This window comes from Strongylocentrotus purpuratus, unplaced genomic scaffold, assembly GCF_000002235.5.
Source record: "Strongylocentrotus purpuratus isolate Spur 01 unplaced genomic scaffold, Spur_5.0 spur5_scaffold_9, whole genome shotgun sequence".
Taxonomy (NCBI): Eukaryota; Metazoa; Echinodermata; class Echinoidea; order Camarodonta; family Strongylocentrotidae; genus Strongylocentrotus; species Strongylocentrotus purpuratus.
In genome coordinates, this window is record NW_022145615.1 from 23,670,028 (window position 1) to 23,689,837 (window position 19,810).

Here is a 19,810-nt window from a genome sequence, read left to right on the forward strand (position 1 = left end):
GCAAATATCTCAGGGCAATTATAATTCTCTTCCTTCCTATTCCTTCCTCTTCCTCCTCCTTCTTCTTCTTCTTCTTCTTCTTCTTCTTCTTCTTCTTCTTCTTCTTCTTCTTCTTCTTCTTCTTCTTCTTCTTCTTCTTCTTCTTCTTCTTCTTCTTCTTCTTCTTCTTCTTCTTCTTCTTCTTCTTCTTCTTCTTCTTCTTCTTCTTCTTCTTCTTCTTCTTCTTCTTCTTCTTCTTCTTCTTCTTCTTCTTCTTCTTCTTCTTCTTCTTCTTCTTCTTCTTCTTCTTCTTCTTCTTCTTCTTCTTCTTCTTCTTCTTCTTCTTCTTCTTCTTCTTCTTCTTCTTCTTCTTCTTCTTCTTCTTCTTCTTCTTCTTCTTCTTCTTCTTCTTCTTCTTCTTCTTCTTCTTCTTCTTCTTCTTCTTCTTCTTCTTCTTCTTCTTCTTCTTCTTCTTCTTCTTCTTCTTCTTCTTCTTCTTCTTCTTCTTCTTCTTCTTCTTCTTCTTCTTCTTCTTCTTCTTCTTCTTCTTCTTCTTCTTCTTCTTCTTCTTCTTTCTCTTTACCTCCAATTCACCTCCTCTACCTCCAATATAAATTTATACCTTCATACATCTTTTCATTTTTAAAAGGTTTGGACATTATTAGATAATTAGAATTGCATTCATTGGGTGTTCAATTGTTTGATTCAAGAAACTGCAAGGCCAGTCTGGGAGTGGATTTTGAGCACACTGTAAATCATCAGTCATGATACAATAGTATTGAAATATCAGTCTTTAGCAACAACCTATCTGAAAATATCACCTGCCTCCATAGACAACTTTTCTGTTTCCTTTGAAGTTTTAACAGTGTTTCATAGTGACACATGTATAAAATGAACCTACAAACTAACACCACCCGTCTAGAAAGACTGCATTTATGAGGTCTCCCTCAAGTGCTCAATGGGAGTTTTTATTTATTGTGGTTACAGCTCCAGCTCTGTGGAATTATCTGCCCTTGACAATTAGGAATACATCTTCTCTTTAAGATTTTAAGAGAGACTTAAAGACATACCTTTTCTTGCAGTAGTGTAACAATTCTTGTTTGTTTGTGTCAGTGTGCATGTAGTGTTGTTATTTGCCCTCTTAGATATGTTGATGTAGATTGTAAAGCGTACTCTTTAAATGTAAAGTGCATAGAGAATTAAGTGCTAATTATTATGCGCTAAATAAATTGCAGTTATTACTATTATTATTAAACTAGTTTGTATTTTTGACATATATTCCTACATATATTTCAAATTGTATCTTCTTGCTGTAAAGCATTCTCGGGACCACTCCCAGGCCACCGGTGAGCAGGTTCATTCCTGCGCTGCCCTCGCTCTTCCACTGCTTGCCAGTCACATCATGACCATGCCTACCAATGCCATCTCCCAAGTGATTGACAGGATGATGTCATTAAGCTCCGCCCAGCCCTCATCAGTGCCCATACACCATGGCCTTGGTGTGGGCATGCTACTGGCTAGGCTGTGCGTAGAGCACTTCACAGACATGACAGGAACAGAGGTCTGTTTTAACATTCTTCTTTATCAATTCATATTAAATTTTTACTAATCTTACTTTTGCAATAATAGACAAGCCATACTCTCATTTAATTGTTCTAGATGCACAAAAATACAAATTGAAATCATAAGATTTGATGTACATCTCCTATTATAATTTTTTTTTGTTCATGTCTATTGTAAGTTACCCTACTGAGTTTTTTCCCTTTAATTTTTCAGCCCTGATAATTTCCTGATTTACTTTTCTTTTCTTTTTTTAAATTTATTTTAAAAAAATATAAAGATAGTCCCTGAGATCAATGTAAATCTGGTTTAAAATTAAGGGGGATATTTGGAATAGAATTAATGAGTTGCAATCTGTATTTTGTATGCATTTTTAAACAAATGTCATAGTATGCTGGTCACTTTTCAGGAATCTATTGGAGTTAACTCTTTATTCCGACCATGCATTGAACCCGAGACTGAGTGGAGTGCATTATGTACATGTACACTATTATGATATATATGTGTAAAAAAAGTTGATTGTGGCAACCCCCTGTGTGTGACATAGGTTGATTAAAGCAGGTAAAGGGTAACAGTTTATTAGTTGAGGGCTTAGAATATTAAGATACTTCAATGTGCTGTTTGATAGCTCCAGTACCAATCCCCCCTCTTCTTTTTAAATCCTAGGGTGACAATGTCCTTTCCCGATACTTCGACAAGCTGGAGAACACCGTCTTGACTCAGAATAATAACCCACAGGGACATGTGATCGGCTGTACGCTGGGTTTGGGTGTCGCCCTCTCTGGTCTAACGCATGAGAGTACTACCCATGCAAAGGTTCATGTGTTGAAGGTCAGAGGGGATTTACTGAGCAAGATTGAAAGCCTCGGAAACTCTGCCAGTTGTCTGACCGAGGTAAGATGTAGATTTAAGAATTTGTGTATTTTACATTACATTACTGCCAACAATTTCTCTTCCATTGAATTATTCTTTTTTTTTTGGCAGGCATAGTAGTTTTAGGAACCGTAGATTCCTCTCATTATCACAAAACTTTTGTACTGTAATCCTAATTTTACTGTGAGGGATTCTTATTTTCTCTGGGGAATGTTGGCAAGCATAGCTACAATTATTTAATTTTGCATCAGGAGGTCAATAATATATTTATTTCTTAATTCAACTTTGACCTAAAAATTATTTAGTTGCTAATTACATTAATGTATATTTACATGCATACCTCAAGAAAATAAATGTTAATATTGCAGTTGAGCTCATTTCCAGGATATTTTGACAGATTTGATTTGTTTATTTATTTATTCTATTGTTATTTTTATGACTGTCTTTTACAATGTTTTGATATTTACATGTACAAATCCTACTTCTTTTCATCCGCTTTCTTTGCAGGCACAAGTGTTGTGTGTTGCCTTGGTTACTGCTGCATGTTATCAGGTCAACTACATCACCTCCCAGGAGGCGTTGCACACTGCCAAAATGCTACAGACCATGGCCCAGAATAACCTCAAGGTAAATATGCATGTACTTAAATAGTTTGTCTTTCTTGTGTTTTTTTTTCCATTTTTCATTTCATTTAAATCCCCACTGCACTACTTGTAGCCACTTGCTCCCTCTATATAGAAAACTTCCCCAATCGGTGCCTATTGGTCCCCCATGATTCTCTTTTTCTTATGTTAATTGAGAGCTGAGTTAATGGGATAGCCACCTGTCACAGTGACCTCGCTGACTCACTGGGTGGTCTAATCCCTTCTGGCTGAACTAGTACAGCCGGCCTTTAAAGATAAAAAATATCTTATGTGTAACTCTATTATGACTTTAAGGATGTGCAACTCTGTATTGAAATCCTCTCTGTCACCATTGCCCATGTTTGCTCTCTATCTCTGGTTTCTTAAATTTGGAGTTGTGTGAATGAGTAAATGACAAGAAAGTAAAAATGATCTATGTAATAAATGAGGACTGCAAAAAAAACGTTTTCTTATTACATCTATGACGTGAATTTATTTATATTTATTTATTTATTAGTCTTTTTTTAGTAGGGTGGCTCCATCAGTAGTTCAATACTGTTTTCCGTGGAGGCCCTACAACATAAATACAAAATTAACAAACATATTGAAAAACAAACAATCCAAATCGAAACAAAGTGAATTAAGTTACAACATTTTCGAACAAAAGAAAAGAAACAAACACAACACAATGGACCAGTTCAATGATTTAAATTATTATAGCGCCAAAACAAAAGAGTAAATGAAGAATTTGATGGTGCATTTTTTTAAAAATTAGGTAAAGTATTCCAGAAAGCCGCACCATCAAATGAAAAACTTTGTTTCCCCATCTGGGTTTTTATTTTGGGTAAAATTAATCCTGCGTTTTGTGCACTGCGTGTTCTAATATTATGTAAAAATTGGGTTTTTTGAAACATTTGTAAAATATAGACGGGAGTTTGATTTTGAAAAACAGAATAAATCATTTTACATTTGAAATAATTCCACCTACTTTGAATGCTTACCCACTTGAGTTTATTTAAATTTTCTTGAGTTGGGGTTCTTACATTGGCCCCCAAGATTACTCTGGCCATTTTCTTGTGTTGTTTAATGATTACATCTCGGACATTTTGTGAACAATTAGACCATGTATTACAACAATATTCAAATAAAGGTAAAATTAATGCATTGGCAAGAAGCTTCAGTCCCTCCAAAGGTAGGTATCTTTTTGAACGACCAAGTAATGCTATCCTTGACCCTATCTTTTTACTTGTTTTTGTCACGTGTTCTTTCCAGTTCAATGTTGGATCTAGCCAGACTCCTAAGTATTTATAGATATAAACCTGAGAGATTTGGTGTTGCTCGAGTTGAATGCATATAGATTTTTCAAGTTTAGCCAATTTCATTTGTGAACCAAATAACATAAATTCTGTTTTTTTGTGGTTTAATGCCAGATTGTTTTCTTTTACCCACTCATAAACTAGTTTCAAATCAATGTTCAAGGCCGATTCAATGTCCTCACTTTTTTTACTACTAAAAAACAGTACAGCATCGTCTGCATATAACATTACTTGGCATTTTGATACCACCTTAGGAAGATCATTCACCATAACAGTAAACAACAACGGGCCCAAATTGGCGCCTTGTGGTACGCCTGACAAAGTCGTACCCCAATCTGATTCAAATTTTCCGAGTACAACTTTTTGTTTCCGATCACTCAAGTATTCCATGAACCAATTAATTTCTTGACCCAGTATACCATACTTACAAAGCTTTTCTAACATTATTTTACGATCTACAGAGTCGAAAGCCTTGCGCAGGTCTATGAAGACCGCGCCTGTCATGTGACCCTTATCCATTTGTCTATAAATAAAATCAGAAAAATAGGTTAAAACAGTATGGGTACTATGACCTTTACGAAAACCTGATTGATTCGGAGAGAGAACATTATTTTCTGTTAGAAAAATAAATGCAAACCATCTGGATGAAAATGTCCTACACTGTGTTGAGTATGTGTACAACGATCATAGGCACGATCTACAACTTTTGTAGTTACTATTACAATTCATTTTATTTATAATTTCATTTATTACCAAAATATTCAAGATGCAATGAATTTCAGCATGACTAATATATATGTTTTGTTAATGGAGTCAACAAAAAAGCATGGTATTATTGATTTATCATTCAATCAATCAATTAATTTTTTTACTCAAATAATATATCAATTCGTCCCTATTTTCACGAAGTGACGGTAATAAGGAAAATCATCACGCAAATTATATGCGATTTTCCTCATTACCATCACTTCATGAAAATAGGGACGAATTGATTGATTGGTTTAGAAACACATGAAATAAATGAATTTGTTTCCATTCTTTTTTGTATGTTATATGTTTGTTTTCTTCCCCCTTTTGTATTGGTGCAGTGTATTCCATTAGCAGTGGGTACTGGTCTACTGATGCACAGTCTTACGAGGATAGGTCATCAGGAAGTGATCCCTCTCTACAACAATCAGCAAGCAGAGCTCCTCAGACTTCTCACTGACAAGGTGACCTTTCATTTTATTAAACCCTTCACTGCCTTGGGGTGACAAATCTTGCCCTAGAATTGTAACGCATCGCACACAGGGACCGGGTTGTATCAAAACTAATAAAAATGAGAGAATTCAGTAGTTGAGAGGTTAATAAGGTATTGTTTTTTTCCACCTTAAAAGGGAACATATACGCCCATGCTAAAGTTATTCCCATGGAAACTGTTCAATGCCCAATTTAACAACAAAACAAAACATTAGGAATGATAGTTTTACTCTTGAAAAAAATAATTTAAGGCATTCTTTTTTTGTAATTGATGGTACAAATGGTGATTAAGTCAGTTCTGGTGGGTCATTGGATTCATATTCCATGTGCCATATTCTACGAAGTGTTGTTTTATATTTGTTTACCTAATTTTCTACTGTAAGTCTTGACGCTTTTACTGTGACTGCAAAAATATTGTCATAGATTTGAGACTTGGGTGGATGAGGAAAAAAATTCCAAAGGTGAAGATTCATTAGAGGTGTTGTGGCCAAGTGGATAGGTCACCGGACTGTGGAACACAAGGTCCACGGTTCAAGTCCTGCCGCAGCACTAATGCCCTTTGGCAAGACATTGATCTACATTTGCCACGCTTGACCCAAGTGATGTAAATGGGTAGCTGGCAGGAATTAATTCTTTGAAATGCTGGAGCGCCGTAATGGCAGCCTTGCTAAAGCCGGGTAATAATGGTGAAGCGCCAGGAGTGTCAAGTCTGACAGATATGAACGCTATACAAGAACCCACTGTTATTATTAGTAATGCTATAACTATATTCTGATACTTTTCCTATAGGATAGCAGCATAGACCTGATAAAGTCATCAGTAGCTGGACTAGTAGCCCTCTTGGTCGGGCCGGGTCATCTAGTCCAGAGTGAACGTAGACCAGGACCTGAACATCGAGGTCTCAGCTCTGCAGTCAAGATGCTATGTCAGGTAAACCCATGCCAGCTATAGTCATAATTACATTTTAATTGTATGCCATTCTTGCAATGCACCTAGAAATATAGTATTAAGTGCATTAGAAATGTGACGTGCAGTATTATTATTTATTATAAAGCAGCATGAGGCATTATCATTTTGGGTTATCCATTTATACCTCAATCATTTTAAATTGTCTTTTACCAGGCATATCCTGCTGAAAATATCACTACATTCTAAATAAAAATAGTGTGCACAATTATCACACTATGTCATTGAACTCTAGCTAGTGTGAGAAAAAAGTAGGTCATCTAGAATGTGAAGTCCTTTGATTGACAGGATGTATGTTACACAGGACATGCTTGCATGAAATTTACATGAGCAGGTATGCAATATACACCAAGCACCTGTGCAATGTACACTGGGAGGTATGTTGAACAATGGCAAGCTTGTAGATTACAGGAGGTAAGAAATCTACTGAGAAGTTAATTTCACTCTTAAACTCTGTAAACAAGTTGGAATGTAATTTACAATGACAGCTCTTCTTTTTTTGCCCATTAGAGATGATAGGGTTTTGAAAGTCATTTTCAAATCTGCATTTATAATTTATTTTTGCTGGTGAATTAAGAATTTTCCAGTATCCTGAGTTAATTTATAGAGAATTATGTTGGTATCTTGATTTATCTATGTATTATCTGAAACATGGACATGTATCTTACCCTATTTTAAAGCAAAATTTGCAATAAATTACATTATTGCTCATTAAACTAATTATTTTAGAGAGATATTGACGGTACAGTCACTTTCATGTATCAGTGGCTCATTGTGCAATAGGCAGAGGTCGATTTGCATAGAATATTTAACACAATGTAATTTTTTTGCAACTGATGCTCTCTACACAATCTTTGTTCAGCATGGTCATTTTCATATTCTAAAAGGAAAGCTGCCCACATATTTCCTTTGTGCCCATGTGCAACAGTCCCGTCCATCTCATATTTCTATTATTCTTTTGATTTAGCTTTTGTCAGACACATCCGACTTGAGGCTACAGCATTCGTTGCCATGGTTACTTGGTTATCTATACATGGGATCCACCGATGTGACAGAGGCAAGATCGTCAGGTAAGATGCACATTGATATATCTGGGTTAGGTTTAGCAAGAGCTCCAACAAATAAGTCATAAATAAGAAAAATTGACTATTTCCTAGTAGGAATCCTTCCAGAAAAGGTTTACTACTGACATCCACTGTACCATTAATCTTGTAAAATCTATCCAGTTGAATTCAGTACGATAATTGCTGTTTTACGTTATCTTTTTAATGTATGAAATCACTTTCTTTGTTTAGTTATTATTGAACCACTTTACATTTTATAACCTGATTTCATGTTTTTTTGTACTTTACTGCAAATATGACAATATTAGTCTCTGGACTTTTGCCATTTTCTTTTTTTTTAATTACATTACAACCGAACTTGAAATGAAATGAATTGAATTGAAGCATTCATTTATCCCCATCTCATCTTTTCAGTTCCATCCAACTACAACAACCTGGAGGAGAGCAGCCTGTTGAGGGCAGCAGTCGACATGCTGATAGCTGCAGGAAGGCTTGGTAGCGAGGTGGTCCCTTCTCGGCATGTACTCACTGTACTGAAAGTACTACATGAATGCTCCGAGAGCTGCAAGAAGGCGTTACCACCAGTCAATTGGGCTGTGGTCCTCAACCCTATCATGAGGAACAATAGCTATGGTAAGAAGCTATCAGTTCTTGCAATCATCATTTTACAACCATATTTGCTACACTATTTTGCAACTCCATTTTGTAACCCCATTTGGTATTTTTTAACCACATTTTGTAGCCCCATTCGGTATTTTGCAATCTCATTTTGCAATCCCATTTTGGAGCCCCCATTTGGTATTTTGCAATCCCATTTTGTAACCCCCATTTGGTATTTTGCAATCCCATTTTGGAAGCCCATTTTTGCCATCCTGTGTTTTCATATACCATTTGCATTAATCTCTTTATAATAGTGAAAGCTGTTTAGTTACTCAATTTCGAAATTAAAAACTGAAGAAAGGTTTTTATTCATTATTTCTTTATCTCAAAGTGTGGCAAACATTTAGGAAAGTAAAAAGGTGTTATGACCTTGAAGTAAAAACAGAAATGACACCATTTTCTCACTCGAGCTTGAAAGTGTACGTTTAGAATTGTATTTCAAAAGCATTTCCATTTTTAATCGGATGAAATCCCTGCACCTGAGTGAAAATGAACATGGAGCAATTTTTATATAAGAGCACCATTGCAATACACCAGTTTACAGTTGTATCAGTGCGCATGCGCAGACATGGGCGCCATTTTAAATGGTGAGTAAACAAAGCCAATGACCTAGAGGTCATTTGGTTTGTGCGTAAATTAAGATTGCGCCCATGCAAATTATGATGTGAGCGCACAGCGCAGCGCGCAGGCAGTGATGTTATCATAATTTGCATGGGCGCAATCTTAATTTACGCATAAATACCACTGACCTCTAGGTCATTGGCTTTGTTTACTCGCCAATTAAAATGGCGCACACAACTGTAAACTGGTGTATTAACATACAAATTTTATTTCTGATATTTCTTTTTTGGTAGCAAATGGTGCCATATACTATGAGTGTATGAAGCTGGCAGTAGGACAGTGTGCTGTTGTGAGGTCAGCAGCGTTACAGAGCAATGCAAGCTTTGTAGCATCCTGGCTCTCTCCGTCTGTCTACCTTACCATCAAGGTAATGTATTGATTGATTATTTGGGTCGCAATATCATGTTTTCATCGAAGGAGGGAATTATTGTGAGAAATAGCTCGTCTCTTAAAAGTTCTAGAAGGGTATACTGATAACATTTCCCCCACTGATGATTAAAGTCAAGAATTTTTTTACTGTAAAGTCTCTGATAATTTGGTTGGTTGTATGGAACTACTTGGTTGGTTTGTTTGTTTTACCTGACTGCTATAAAGAAAGAATGTGTATGCTTGTAAGTAGGCAACCAGGGGACCGAGGGCTATACATGTAAGTCCTCTCTGAGGGACTTGGTAATGAAGATTAATGCCAACATGCTAAAGGGCATGTTGGCATCAAACTGGTTTTGAACCTGGGACCTTCCCGTTACATTTGAATGTTTTGTTTGGGAAATTTGAATTACAGGTTTAGCTATTTAAAATTATATATCTTACCTAAAAAGAGATGGAAGTGTGTCAGGTTAAATGTCATTTTTATCTGATTGAAATTTCTAACAAATGTAACACAACTACAAAGATTTTGATTTCATTATTTTCTAACAAATGTGATTGACAAATTCATTTCTTATTCTTCCATATCAAGTGTGAGTTATAAAGAAGAAACTTAGTGATTTGGAACTGCTATTACTTTTATGATTTCTTTTTCTTTTATGCAGGAAAGTTGTGAGAAACATCTCTTCCAATCTCTGCACATCCTTGTGGGCTGTATACCCCTTGAAATCCTAAAAGCCTTCCTCAGCGGCCAACTGGTCGGCTTGTTTCAGCATTCCAACACGCACTTCACCCATTGTATTACAGCATTACATGGCCTGAATTTAGCCGCTCAGGTTCCGGACCCAGCTCATGGAGTTGTCAATTTGCTGAACGAGACTGCACGGAAGATTTTTGCGAGCTTGCCATTTGACAAGGTAATAACAATAATAAACAGCATTTGTTTTGTGCCATTGATCTAGTAAACTATTCTGAGGCGCAGAGTGATCCCGATTATTAACCAGGCTTTAGCATGGCTGCCATTACGGCACTCTAGCATTTCAAGAAATTAATTCCTGCCAGGTGCCCATTTGCATCACCTGGGTTGAGTGTGGCAAATGTAGATCAATGTCTTGCCAAAGGACATTAGTGCCATGGTAGGATTTGAACTGCGCACCTTGTGATCGACGGTCCGGTGACGTATCCACTTGACCACGACACCTCTACATGTACTTGCAACATTGTTGTGATCTAAACATAAGGTTTCCTTGTGCAGTAGTGGTTATTGGAAGTACGTGTGGTCAAATCTGCATCATTGTTCATGTTAGAGATGGTTTATAGAAAAACTAGTTAGCTCCGATTCGTAGAAAAGCATAAACCATTAGATATATATATTGGATTGGATGCAGCTTCATTTTGATATTTTTTTACAAGAACAACGTAATAAATGAGAAATGTACATTCAGATGTGCACTTTGTCAGGTCTTGCACTGAATATGAATAACTAAAAGAAAAAAGAAGATATACGCTTAATACAATGTGTGGTGATTTGAAAGTGTTCCACTGTAGACATTTCTCAACGTTTTTTTTTACATTTTCACTGCCAAAAATAATTTGAATAGCTCTAGTTTTTGTTATTGCATGTGATACCTTTTCATGAAATATCACAATAGCTTCTCAAATTGTGAACTTTAATATCATAGAACAATATAGGTGTACATATCCAGATTTACAATGTAAAAGGCACATCAATTGAAAACTTGTCTCCTGAAATATAACTTTGAATTAATATTTGTAAATTTGGTGGCATGAAATGTATCAAAGGAATAATAAAAGATCACACAATAGCAAATCTGTTTTTAGCACTTACATGTTGGTTTCCAGTGTGCATGAGAATGTAAACGTGAATTGTTAGACTAATTTAATATCCACCAATCTCTGATTCTATTTATTTAGGAGTACGATTGCCTGCTCCATGCCCATTTTGCTGAATTCATTAAATATCTACCTATGGAGTTCTTGGAGGAAGTCACTCAGATGAAGGTATACTACATATTTAGCTTCACCATTATTTATTTGATTTATGTTATTTCATTTTGTTTCATTTCACTAGGCAAGGCCAAGCTATTTTGTCCCATATGTTACCGACCTCATATAAGATTGCAGTATATATGATCATGACTGTATCAAGCGGATAACTCTATTAGAATGTGAATCGGACAAAACATTGAATAAAATTATATTTGCTATGTCAATTTATGTCCACAATTCCATCGTAAAATTTCAGTAATACTTGGTAACTGATTCTACCTCTGTGTGATAAGAGTATGATATTCAACAATTATGCAGTTTGCGTTCTGGACGCGTCTTTTTGTGCCTCTACATTTCTTTAAGCTACCTTATATTACATGGCCCTGGGGAGTGTTTCACAAAGACTAAGATCGACTTTAAGTTGGACTTAACTACGACAGGCCATTCATGCCACTGGTTGCTCTCACCATTGGTCTCTCAATTATGATCTTTAGATAATATTTTTCCTTTGATAATGATCTATCAAAAAATGTAAATTCTGTAGATTTGTGACCACGATTTTGTACGTCCCTTGAGAAACCAATGCCAGGAAAGGTAAGAGGAACTAATGGCATGAACGGCCTGCCATAGTCCAAGTCCAACCTAAAGTCGAACTTAAAGACTAACATTGACTTTAAGTTGAACTTAATTATGGCAGGCCATTCATGCCACCATTGGTCTCTCAATAATGATATTAAGATACTGACCACAATTTGGTACGTCCCTTGAGAAACAATTGTCAGGAATGGTAAGAGCAACCAGTGGCATTAAAGGCCTGCCATAGTTAAGTCCAACTTAAAGTCGATCTTAGTCTTTGTGAAACACTCCCCTGAACTCATCAGTTTATAAAGAATGATTTGCAATGTATCTCTCAATCATTTGCAGGACCATCTACTGAAACCAAGCTTTATACGTGGATACTTGGTCAAACAGGGTTTACAACCAGTGCAATGGTTGAAAGACTGCGTAGGTGAGTAGATAGAGAGGACCTAGGAGGCTGCCTTGCGGTACTCCACAGGTAACCGGAAGTGTATAAGAATTATGATTGTATATTAGATACAAATCGAGTTATATCATTGAGATAAATCCTGAACCACTCCAAGGCATCTCCTTTAATACCATAGTGTGAGAGTTTATATATGTTTATCTACAAGGATGGCAGGTTACACTATTGGGGTAGGTTTCACTTTAAAACTCAATAAATAATCACACATCCCCTTTGTTTACATTCTCACTTAGCTAAACAAAAAAAAAGAGAGTTTCTGATTATGTTACTTCTATTTTCAAGCCATGAAATGCCATCTTTGAATGATTCTCTGTGCTATAAACAGTTGTAATCGATTCAAATTAATCACAATTCTGTACTAAAGAGGTGGGGGTACTTATTAGTTTGTGATTGATTGGATGACTTGTGATCAATCTGAATCAGTCGCAACTCTTTTTCAAGACATGTCCTGGAAATTGTATGTAGCATGAACAAGTTTCCAGATATCGGGCACATTTGTTTTTCCAACATCAAAATAACCGACTGTCTTTTTCTTTTGAAATGTACATTGTATTTTAAAGGTACTACTGTATGTCCCATTTGCAGGCCAAAAAAACGAAAAGGTTAAATTCCAACGGCATTTGAAAGACAATACTATTTTAGAACTTCCCTAAAAAAAGGGGGGCTCGAAAATGTCTTTAAGTGGGAAAATAATATTAGTTGTCAAATCGACTTAGGAGCTATAGAGCCAGTAAGTAATAGTCTGATTTTTCAGACCATTGTACCGAATGGTGGTACGTTTTATGCTGCGCAAAGATTCAATCGGTTTAATTTTGGCCATTACAAGAAGTGGGTTATTGATGTAGATACATTTTCATGTACCCTTTACAGCTCATTTTATGTATGTTATTTACCAAATATGAAGAAAAAAAGCCAGTCCGTCACCCAATAGTGTCTGACAGTGAACTTTAGCAAGTACACAGGTTTCCTTGCATAATTTTAATATTAGGACACTGCTAACGTTTAAATTTCACAGATAGGACATACATGACATATTCATAATTCCTGCAAAGTTCTACAGAATTTGATGTTGGCTGCATAAGGGACATAGTATCTTTAAGAATATATTCTTTAAGATATTTGGCACACTTACTCCTGTGGGTTAACATACCAGTAATTTTTAAATTAGAATAAAAACCTGTCTAACATAACAATACTAATACTAATAATATATCGAACATTTATATAGCGCACATATCCACCATGCAAGGTGCTTAAGGCGCTCCAAATATTACCCAGTTCTGCTAGGCTGCTGATTTCTGCGCTCACAGCATTCAAGGAATTCCTTCCTACCGGTACCCATTTAACACCTGGGTGGAGAGTGGCAAATGTAGATTAATATCTTGGCAAAGGACATTAAAGTGCTGCGGCGTGGCTCGAAACGTGGACCCTGTGATCCACAGTCTGACGACTTATCCACTAGACCACAACACCTCTACATACTGTCATGCCAATCTGCATGATTGCAGTTGTAGGCTTCCCATCATATATTTCTATTATGCATTTGTTTTTATTATATATTTCTTTTCTTTTTTTGAATATATCTACAGACGAGGCGATGAATGTTGGCAGCGAGTCTGACCAGTCAGTCATCCTGTGGTTCTTGATGATAGCCCTCGGACAGACGCCCTCTCAGCTCCCTGTCCAGGAGAGGGAGATGTGGCTCCAGCAACTCATGAATCACTTGAAAACCATTGCTTTTGGCAGAGAGTCAACACCATCTAGCAGTACACGAGAACCTCATCAGGTACTATTAATTTGATGTTCAAATTGCTTTGATTGTGATAACCGTTCTCTTTTCAATTTTCTGTGCTTTTGTTGTTGATTTTATTTTGTAAATTTGAAGCACTTTATGTTGTTGTTGTTTATGCTGATTGTTAGTTATAATTCCATGTAACATGACATCTTTTAATACTCTTCTTTTTTTTAGGGGGAGGGGTCTTTTCTTGTTAGTTTTATAGTTTTCTTCCTTATTGTGTAGAATACTAGAATATATTTGATATTTGGGATCCCACATTTTTTTTTCTTTGTACTCCAATAGAGAATCAACTTCCTTCTAGAAGTGTTTGCCATCTCCATTGTGACCTGGTCTTCTCCTGAGTTCACCCACATCTGTGGTCCCCACCCCCATCACTATGTCTATGGAACCTCCCAGGGAACTGGCCAATTAGCTGCAGGTATTGAAGGAGGAGAGGAGGAACTGTCTTCCACAGAGTCTTGTGAGAGCACCCCTGATTGGCTGCAGCAAGTCAATGAGAATAGTCCACTTGGATGTGGGGAGTATGGGAGGCAGACTGTGCAGAGGGTGAAAGGATTTCTACCTGGCGCTCTGTGTAGACTGGTTAGCAAGGCCCCCTGGGATGGCATGAGAGGCAAGGTGAGAATATGGTTTGTCTTTTTCTTTCATTTCCTCCCAATAAATGATTAAATCACACCCTTCTTCATTCTTTTTTTGTACTTTCTCTTTTCCTTTTCTTCTACCTGTATGTTTCTCTTTATTATATTATTACTTTATGTAATTTTTGATGATAAATACAAATGAATTTAAACTTTTTATTTTTTTCATGAATGATTTTTATGCAATAGTGATATTGCCAATTCTCCATTCAACCAACCAACATAATTTAGGTTCATGATGCTAGCAGCGCATTAATTATGAGCTTGCTCATTACTACTTGAAAGCTAAATCCTAAAGCTCCTCAACTAGGGCCATGTAACATGAAGAGTTTTGGTTGATTGTATCTCCCCTAAATTGATTTCCTTCCATAAATTGTAACTTTTGATAAATGAAGTAAATGATAGGTTTCAATTAATTGTTATACAAATGGTGAATGGCCATGAGTGCAATGGTACAAGATTTTGCACGAGGTGAAAGATAAGAGATGCTATATTCAATGAGGCGCAGCCGAGTTGAGTGGAGCGTCTCATCTTTTACCGAATGCAAAATCTTGTTTCATTGCACGAATAAAGACCATTCACTACCGTATTTGTTTATACAACACCTCGGACGTTAATGAGCTTAAACCAGTTTTCCTGGGCCTAAATCTCAGCGATGTTTTGTTTGTTTTTAATTGATGAAATTGCCAATAGTGAGCGCGCACTATTAAGCAGGCAGCAAACCATGCGCATACCATGCGCCGCGCTTACCAAGCTTTATGTGTATTGTGACGCGGAGTGCAATTTTGTTTGATCCGTTGGTACCATTGCACAGGGACGTCACTTACCTCACCATATACTTAGTACATCGTTAGTGACGTCAGCATGCAATGGTGCAAAAAGGATCACACAGAATTGCACGGCTGGAGAATGATGCCGTTCAACAGTACTTATATGGCACATGTCATGTGATCAATAATTGACCATTGAGGTTGCAAGAATCTTAGTAGGCGTTGTATAAATGCTGGTGATAGATAATGCATTGTAAGTTACGATTGATTAGAGGGCGATTGGAGCTTCAATAGATTTTCACAATTGATTGGTAAAATGAATCCAAAGAATATCATCAATCTATACAACAGTCACTCATACATGTACAGTTAACAAAGAAATTATTCATACCCCTGGGCTCTTGTAAATGTGATGATTTTTGTGTATTTTGTACCCAAATAAAAACTGGTGGACTGGTTGAATTAGGCCCTTTGTTAAAAACTTTTAGATGTAAGCTTTAATATGTCACATTCTCAAGAATGTACAGTTAACATGTACAGTTAACAACAAAATTATCCATACCCCTTGTAAATTTGACGTTTTTCTCAAGATTCTCAAGATACTGTACATATATCGAGACAAATCAATTTTTCAAAAGGTACATTAAGGGTATAAATAACTAAGTTGTTTACTGTATGTCTTTCATATATATATATATTAATATGTATATACTCTTTGTCTACCGGTCCAGAAAGATCACAATTTTTCATTGATTTATTCCCTTCAGATCATCGAGTGGTTGATCAACATGAGTATAGACAGCAAGAATGAGCTGGTTACAGAGCCAATGAGAAGAGAGCTGAAAGGTACAGAATTCGTCCTCTTTTTAAAAAAATTCTGACATGAAACAAATTTAAAATCAATATTTAAAATCAATGAACCTCTAATAATAATAATAATAATAGGCATTTCTATAGAGCCATCTATCTAGACAATTCTATTCCGAGGCACATTTATTACTACCCTGGCTTTAGCCTAGCAGCCGTTTATTCATCGCTCCAGCATTTCAAGGAATTAATTCCTGCCAGGTACCCATTTACATTACCTTGGTTGAGTGTGGCAAATGTAGATCAATGTCTTGCCAAAGGACATTAGTGCCGAGGCGGGACTCGAACTGCGGACCTTGCAATTGACAGTCTGTCGACGTATCCACTCGACCACGACACCTCCTTTAATAACTGATGATGATGATAATTATAGTTGCCAGGAATTAATATTTAGCCATATTTTGTGGAATCTGTGGTTCTTCTTAAACGTCCCTTTTCACATAATTTTAATCTACCGCAATCACGTTTGGACTCGGCAATCAATGGCTTATGAGATTGGTGTGAAATCGTTTTCATACTATTTTTCCAGTCACTGTTCCATCTCAGAGAGGTTTTGAACTTTTTTCCTCATTTTTGTTTCTGTTTTCTTATTTGTCTTTACAGGTTGCCTGTATGCATTACGTCACTATAATGAATTCAGAGCTAACTCACAGTGGATGAAGATTTTCGACAAGTGATGATGATGCTGATGATGATGGTGGCCTGCTTGTCTAGTGCCGATGTCTTTCGGTCACTTGATGGAAGTCTGCAAGCACAGGCTCTAGACACTTCAGCATCATCTACAATATCTTGAAGGATTGCTATTCTGCAAGTACAGACCCTACTCTGACAATCCGACAGCATTTACAGTGACCTGATATATGTGTAGTCTGTGAGTGCAGACTCTAAATGGACACTTCACCAATATTTGTGATGACTTGAACAATGTGTAGTCTGTGAGCACAGACTTTACTCTGACCCAACACTCATGATGATTTGAAAGATGTGTAGTCTGCAAGTACAGACCTTACTACGATTTTTTCAAGAGCATTCATGTCGACTTGATAGATACATATATGTAGTCTCTGTGCTCAGACAGTTCTCAAACTCTATTCTGACACTCCAGCAACACATGTGAGGATTTGATAGATACTTGAATGTAGTGTGTGAAGTGAGATCAGCCATTTTTCTGACAATCCAACAGCATTCATGTTGGCTTGATGGATGTGTATGTGAGCACAGGCTCTACTTTGACACTTCAAAAACCATGTACAATGAAGTCTTGATAGATCAAAGATTTTGAGGTCTAAGTCCATCAAAAGAAGCTGAAAAAGTGGCCACTGTAGACAGGTGTCCTTTCTAAACAGGTTGTGAAACCCATATATCTTTCTTAGGGGAGACAGTATAGGTGACCACTGTAGACAAATTGCTTTAACAGAGAGATAGCTGCTAAAGTTACTGACTCAGCTCTGTCTGTTTTCTAGAGAAATCAGGTTCATTCAAAGAGTCATGGTATCATTGGTAATGTACATTCTTTCACATGGCGATTGTATAAAATGTTATTTCATTGAGAGATAATTTATCAATGCATGAAATTTCATGAAATTAAAGGCCTATTCACAAATGCTGTGGTAAATCGATTTTACCTTGTCTTTTTTTTTTCTTCCAAGCGTTTTACATTTTTGTATCATATAACTTAATAAACAAACAGATAAGTGAGTATGCATGGGATCTTCTACGCGTAGCTACTTTTTCCATCCCTACAAAAAAGCTTCCGCAATTTGTTACACCATATGTGAATGAGCCTTATATGTATCATCATGACAGAATTTATATAAAACTGCATTCGAGAGATACAACCAGATTATGAATGTCAGTGTAAAGTAATATCTGAAATCAATGTTGAGATTGTGAATGAACTTTACCATAATGAACATATTTTCTCAGAAAACACAGCAAATGAAACAAAATTGCCTTTCATATTGGCTGAATTATTTTGTACCAAAGAAAGCCATCTTTGTTGTAAACAGAGAGATGTGTATTTTATTTTCTTGTATCTATTGGGCATTAAAATTCACTTGCCAATGTCTGCATAAAATGACAGCAAATACCATATTCATATCGTAGCAGACGTGCAATTGCATGCGTACAGTAATGCAGATTCTCTACTTAATGAATATTGTTTGTTGTTTGTAATTGAAACATGAGTAAAGTTTATGATTATGATGTACCAAAGAGCAATACACTGCATTAAAAATTACATTAATATTCTGTTTAGTACATCATAAGCAATAAAATTCAATTTTATTAATCCTAACTGTACTTTGGTTTCATTGTAGTTTTCATCATTTACAAATCAAGATGTGATGAGTGGGCTCATATTATTATTATTATTATTTTTTTTTTTTTTTTCGGGGGGGGGGGGGGGTTGTTTGTTGTCTTCCATGTCAACTAAAGTAGCAATGTACAAAACAGTACTCCACTATAATAGATTTTGCATTGATTTGATTTTGAGTTAATTATAACTTCATCATGTCATTTTAATGATATTACTGGTCATCTGCAGAATAAATATCCCGACCACACAAGTACTCATACCCCTAAACCTAACACTGACCCTTACTTGTAATACATTGTACAGATACGTGGTGGGATATTCTGCAGTTACACCCATTTGAATTTATTTGAATTATTTGAATTGATTGATTTATTTATTTCATATGCTTGAATATATATATATATACAAAAAAAATATACAATGTAAAGAGATGGAGGATATTATAAAAATTTGCAATAGTTCATCAACAATTGAGCAAATTTGACACTTTGAACATAATTGACAGTAAAACTATTTCTATGTGACATGTGAAAATGAGGGCTGATTGAAAAGTGTGGCTTTTAATGATAATCCCCACTTAAAGCTTAAGGACGTCTCAATATAAGTTGGTTAAGTATTTATTTATAATCATCAATAAAATTTGAAACTGTTTTTTTTTCAGTGTTTAACAAGAGGATATGACGAGGACGGGGTACAAGGTCAAGCAAAAATAGATAAATAAACGTAGAAATGCAGTGAAGAATCTTGAAATATTGATGTGACGCACAGTTAAAGAGAAAAGCAATCATAATTTTGGAGTAAAACATAATAAACGACTGTATCATGAGAAGAGATTCTAACGGGCGAGGATTATATTACATGTACTTTGATAAGAAGGAAGCTAACTTTGGCTTCTTTGTTCATGTGATTAATTATGGATTAAAGCAAGAATGATGATCACATGTTCATGTGAATTCGGTCGGATAGATATAAACTTCTAAATGAACAACACCTTTTTTGTTTAAAACAAACATGTTTAGTTACATAAAAGTATGTCAAAAACGTTTAGTTACATAAAAGTATGTCAAAAACTAAAGACTTTCCACTGATCAATAATTT

At 35.9% G+C, this 19,810-nt stretch overlaps 1 protein-coding gene across 4 annotated transcripts in view; it reads left to right on the forward strand.

The window, feature by feature from the left end:
* The window catches only part of LOC583248 (focadhesin), a 41,793-nt gene extending 24,572 nt beyond the window's left edge, over nucleotides 1-17,221 (forward strand). For all 4 annotated transcript variants that reach the window (XM_030976622.1, XM_030976621.1, XM_030976623.1 and 1 more), the window contains 15 exons: nucleotides 1,298-1,540; nucleotides 2,206-2,433; nucleotides 2,920-3,039; nucleotides 5,440-5,562; nucleotides 6,380-6,520; nucleotides 7,524-7,626; nucleotides 8,035-8,253; nucleotides 9,135-9,268; nucleotides 9,933-10,184; nucleotides 11,203-11,289; nucleotides 12,202-12,286; nucleotides 13,912-14,108; nucleotides 14,403-14,738; nucleotides 16,296-16,374; nucleotides 16,999-17,221. In XM_030976622.1, coding sequence (XP_030832482.1) covers nucleotides 1,298-1,540; nucleotides 2,206-2,433; nucleotides 2,920-3,039; nucleotides 5,440-5,562; nucleotides 6,380-6,520; nucleotides 7,524-7,626; nucleotides 8,035-8,253; nucleotides 9,135-9,268; nucleotides 9,933-10,184; nucleotides 11,203-11,289; nucleotides 12,202-12,286; nucleotides 13,912-14,108; nucleotides 14,403-14,738; nucleotides 16,296-16,374; nucleotides 16,999-17,072 — 2,421 coding nt within the window. In that variant the 3' untranslated portion in view covers nucleotides 17,073-17,221. The remainder of the gene's footprint in view (nucleotides 1-1,297; nucleotides 1,541-2,205; nucleotides 2,434-2,919; nucleotides 3,040-5,439; nucleotides 5,563-6,379; nucleotides 6,521-7,523; nucleotides 7,627-8,034; nucleotides 8,254-9,134; nucleotides 9,269-9,932; nucleotides 10,185-11,202; nucleotides 11,290-12,201; nucleotides 12,287-13,911; nucleotides 14,109-14,402; nucleotides 14,739-16,295; nucleotides 16,375-16,998) is intronic.
* The last annotated feature ends 2,589 nt before the right edge of the window (nucleotides 17,222-19,810 follow it).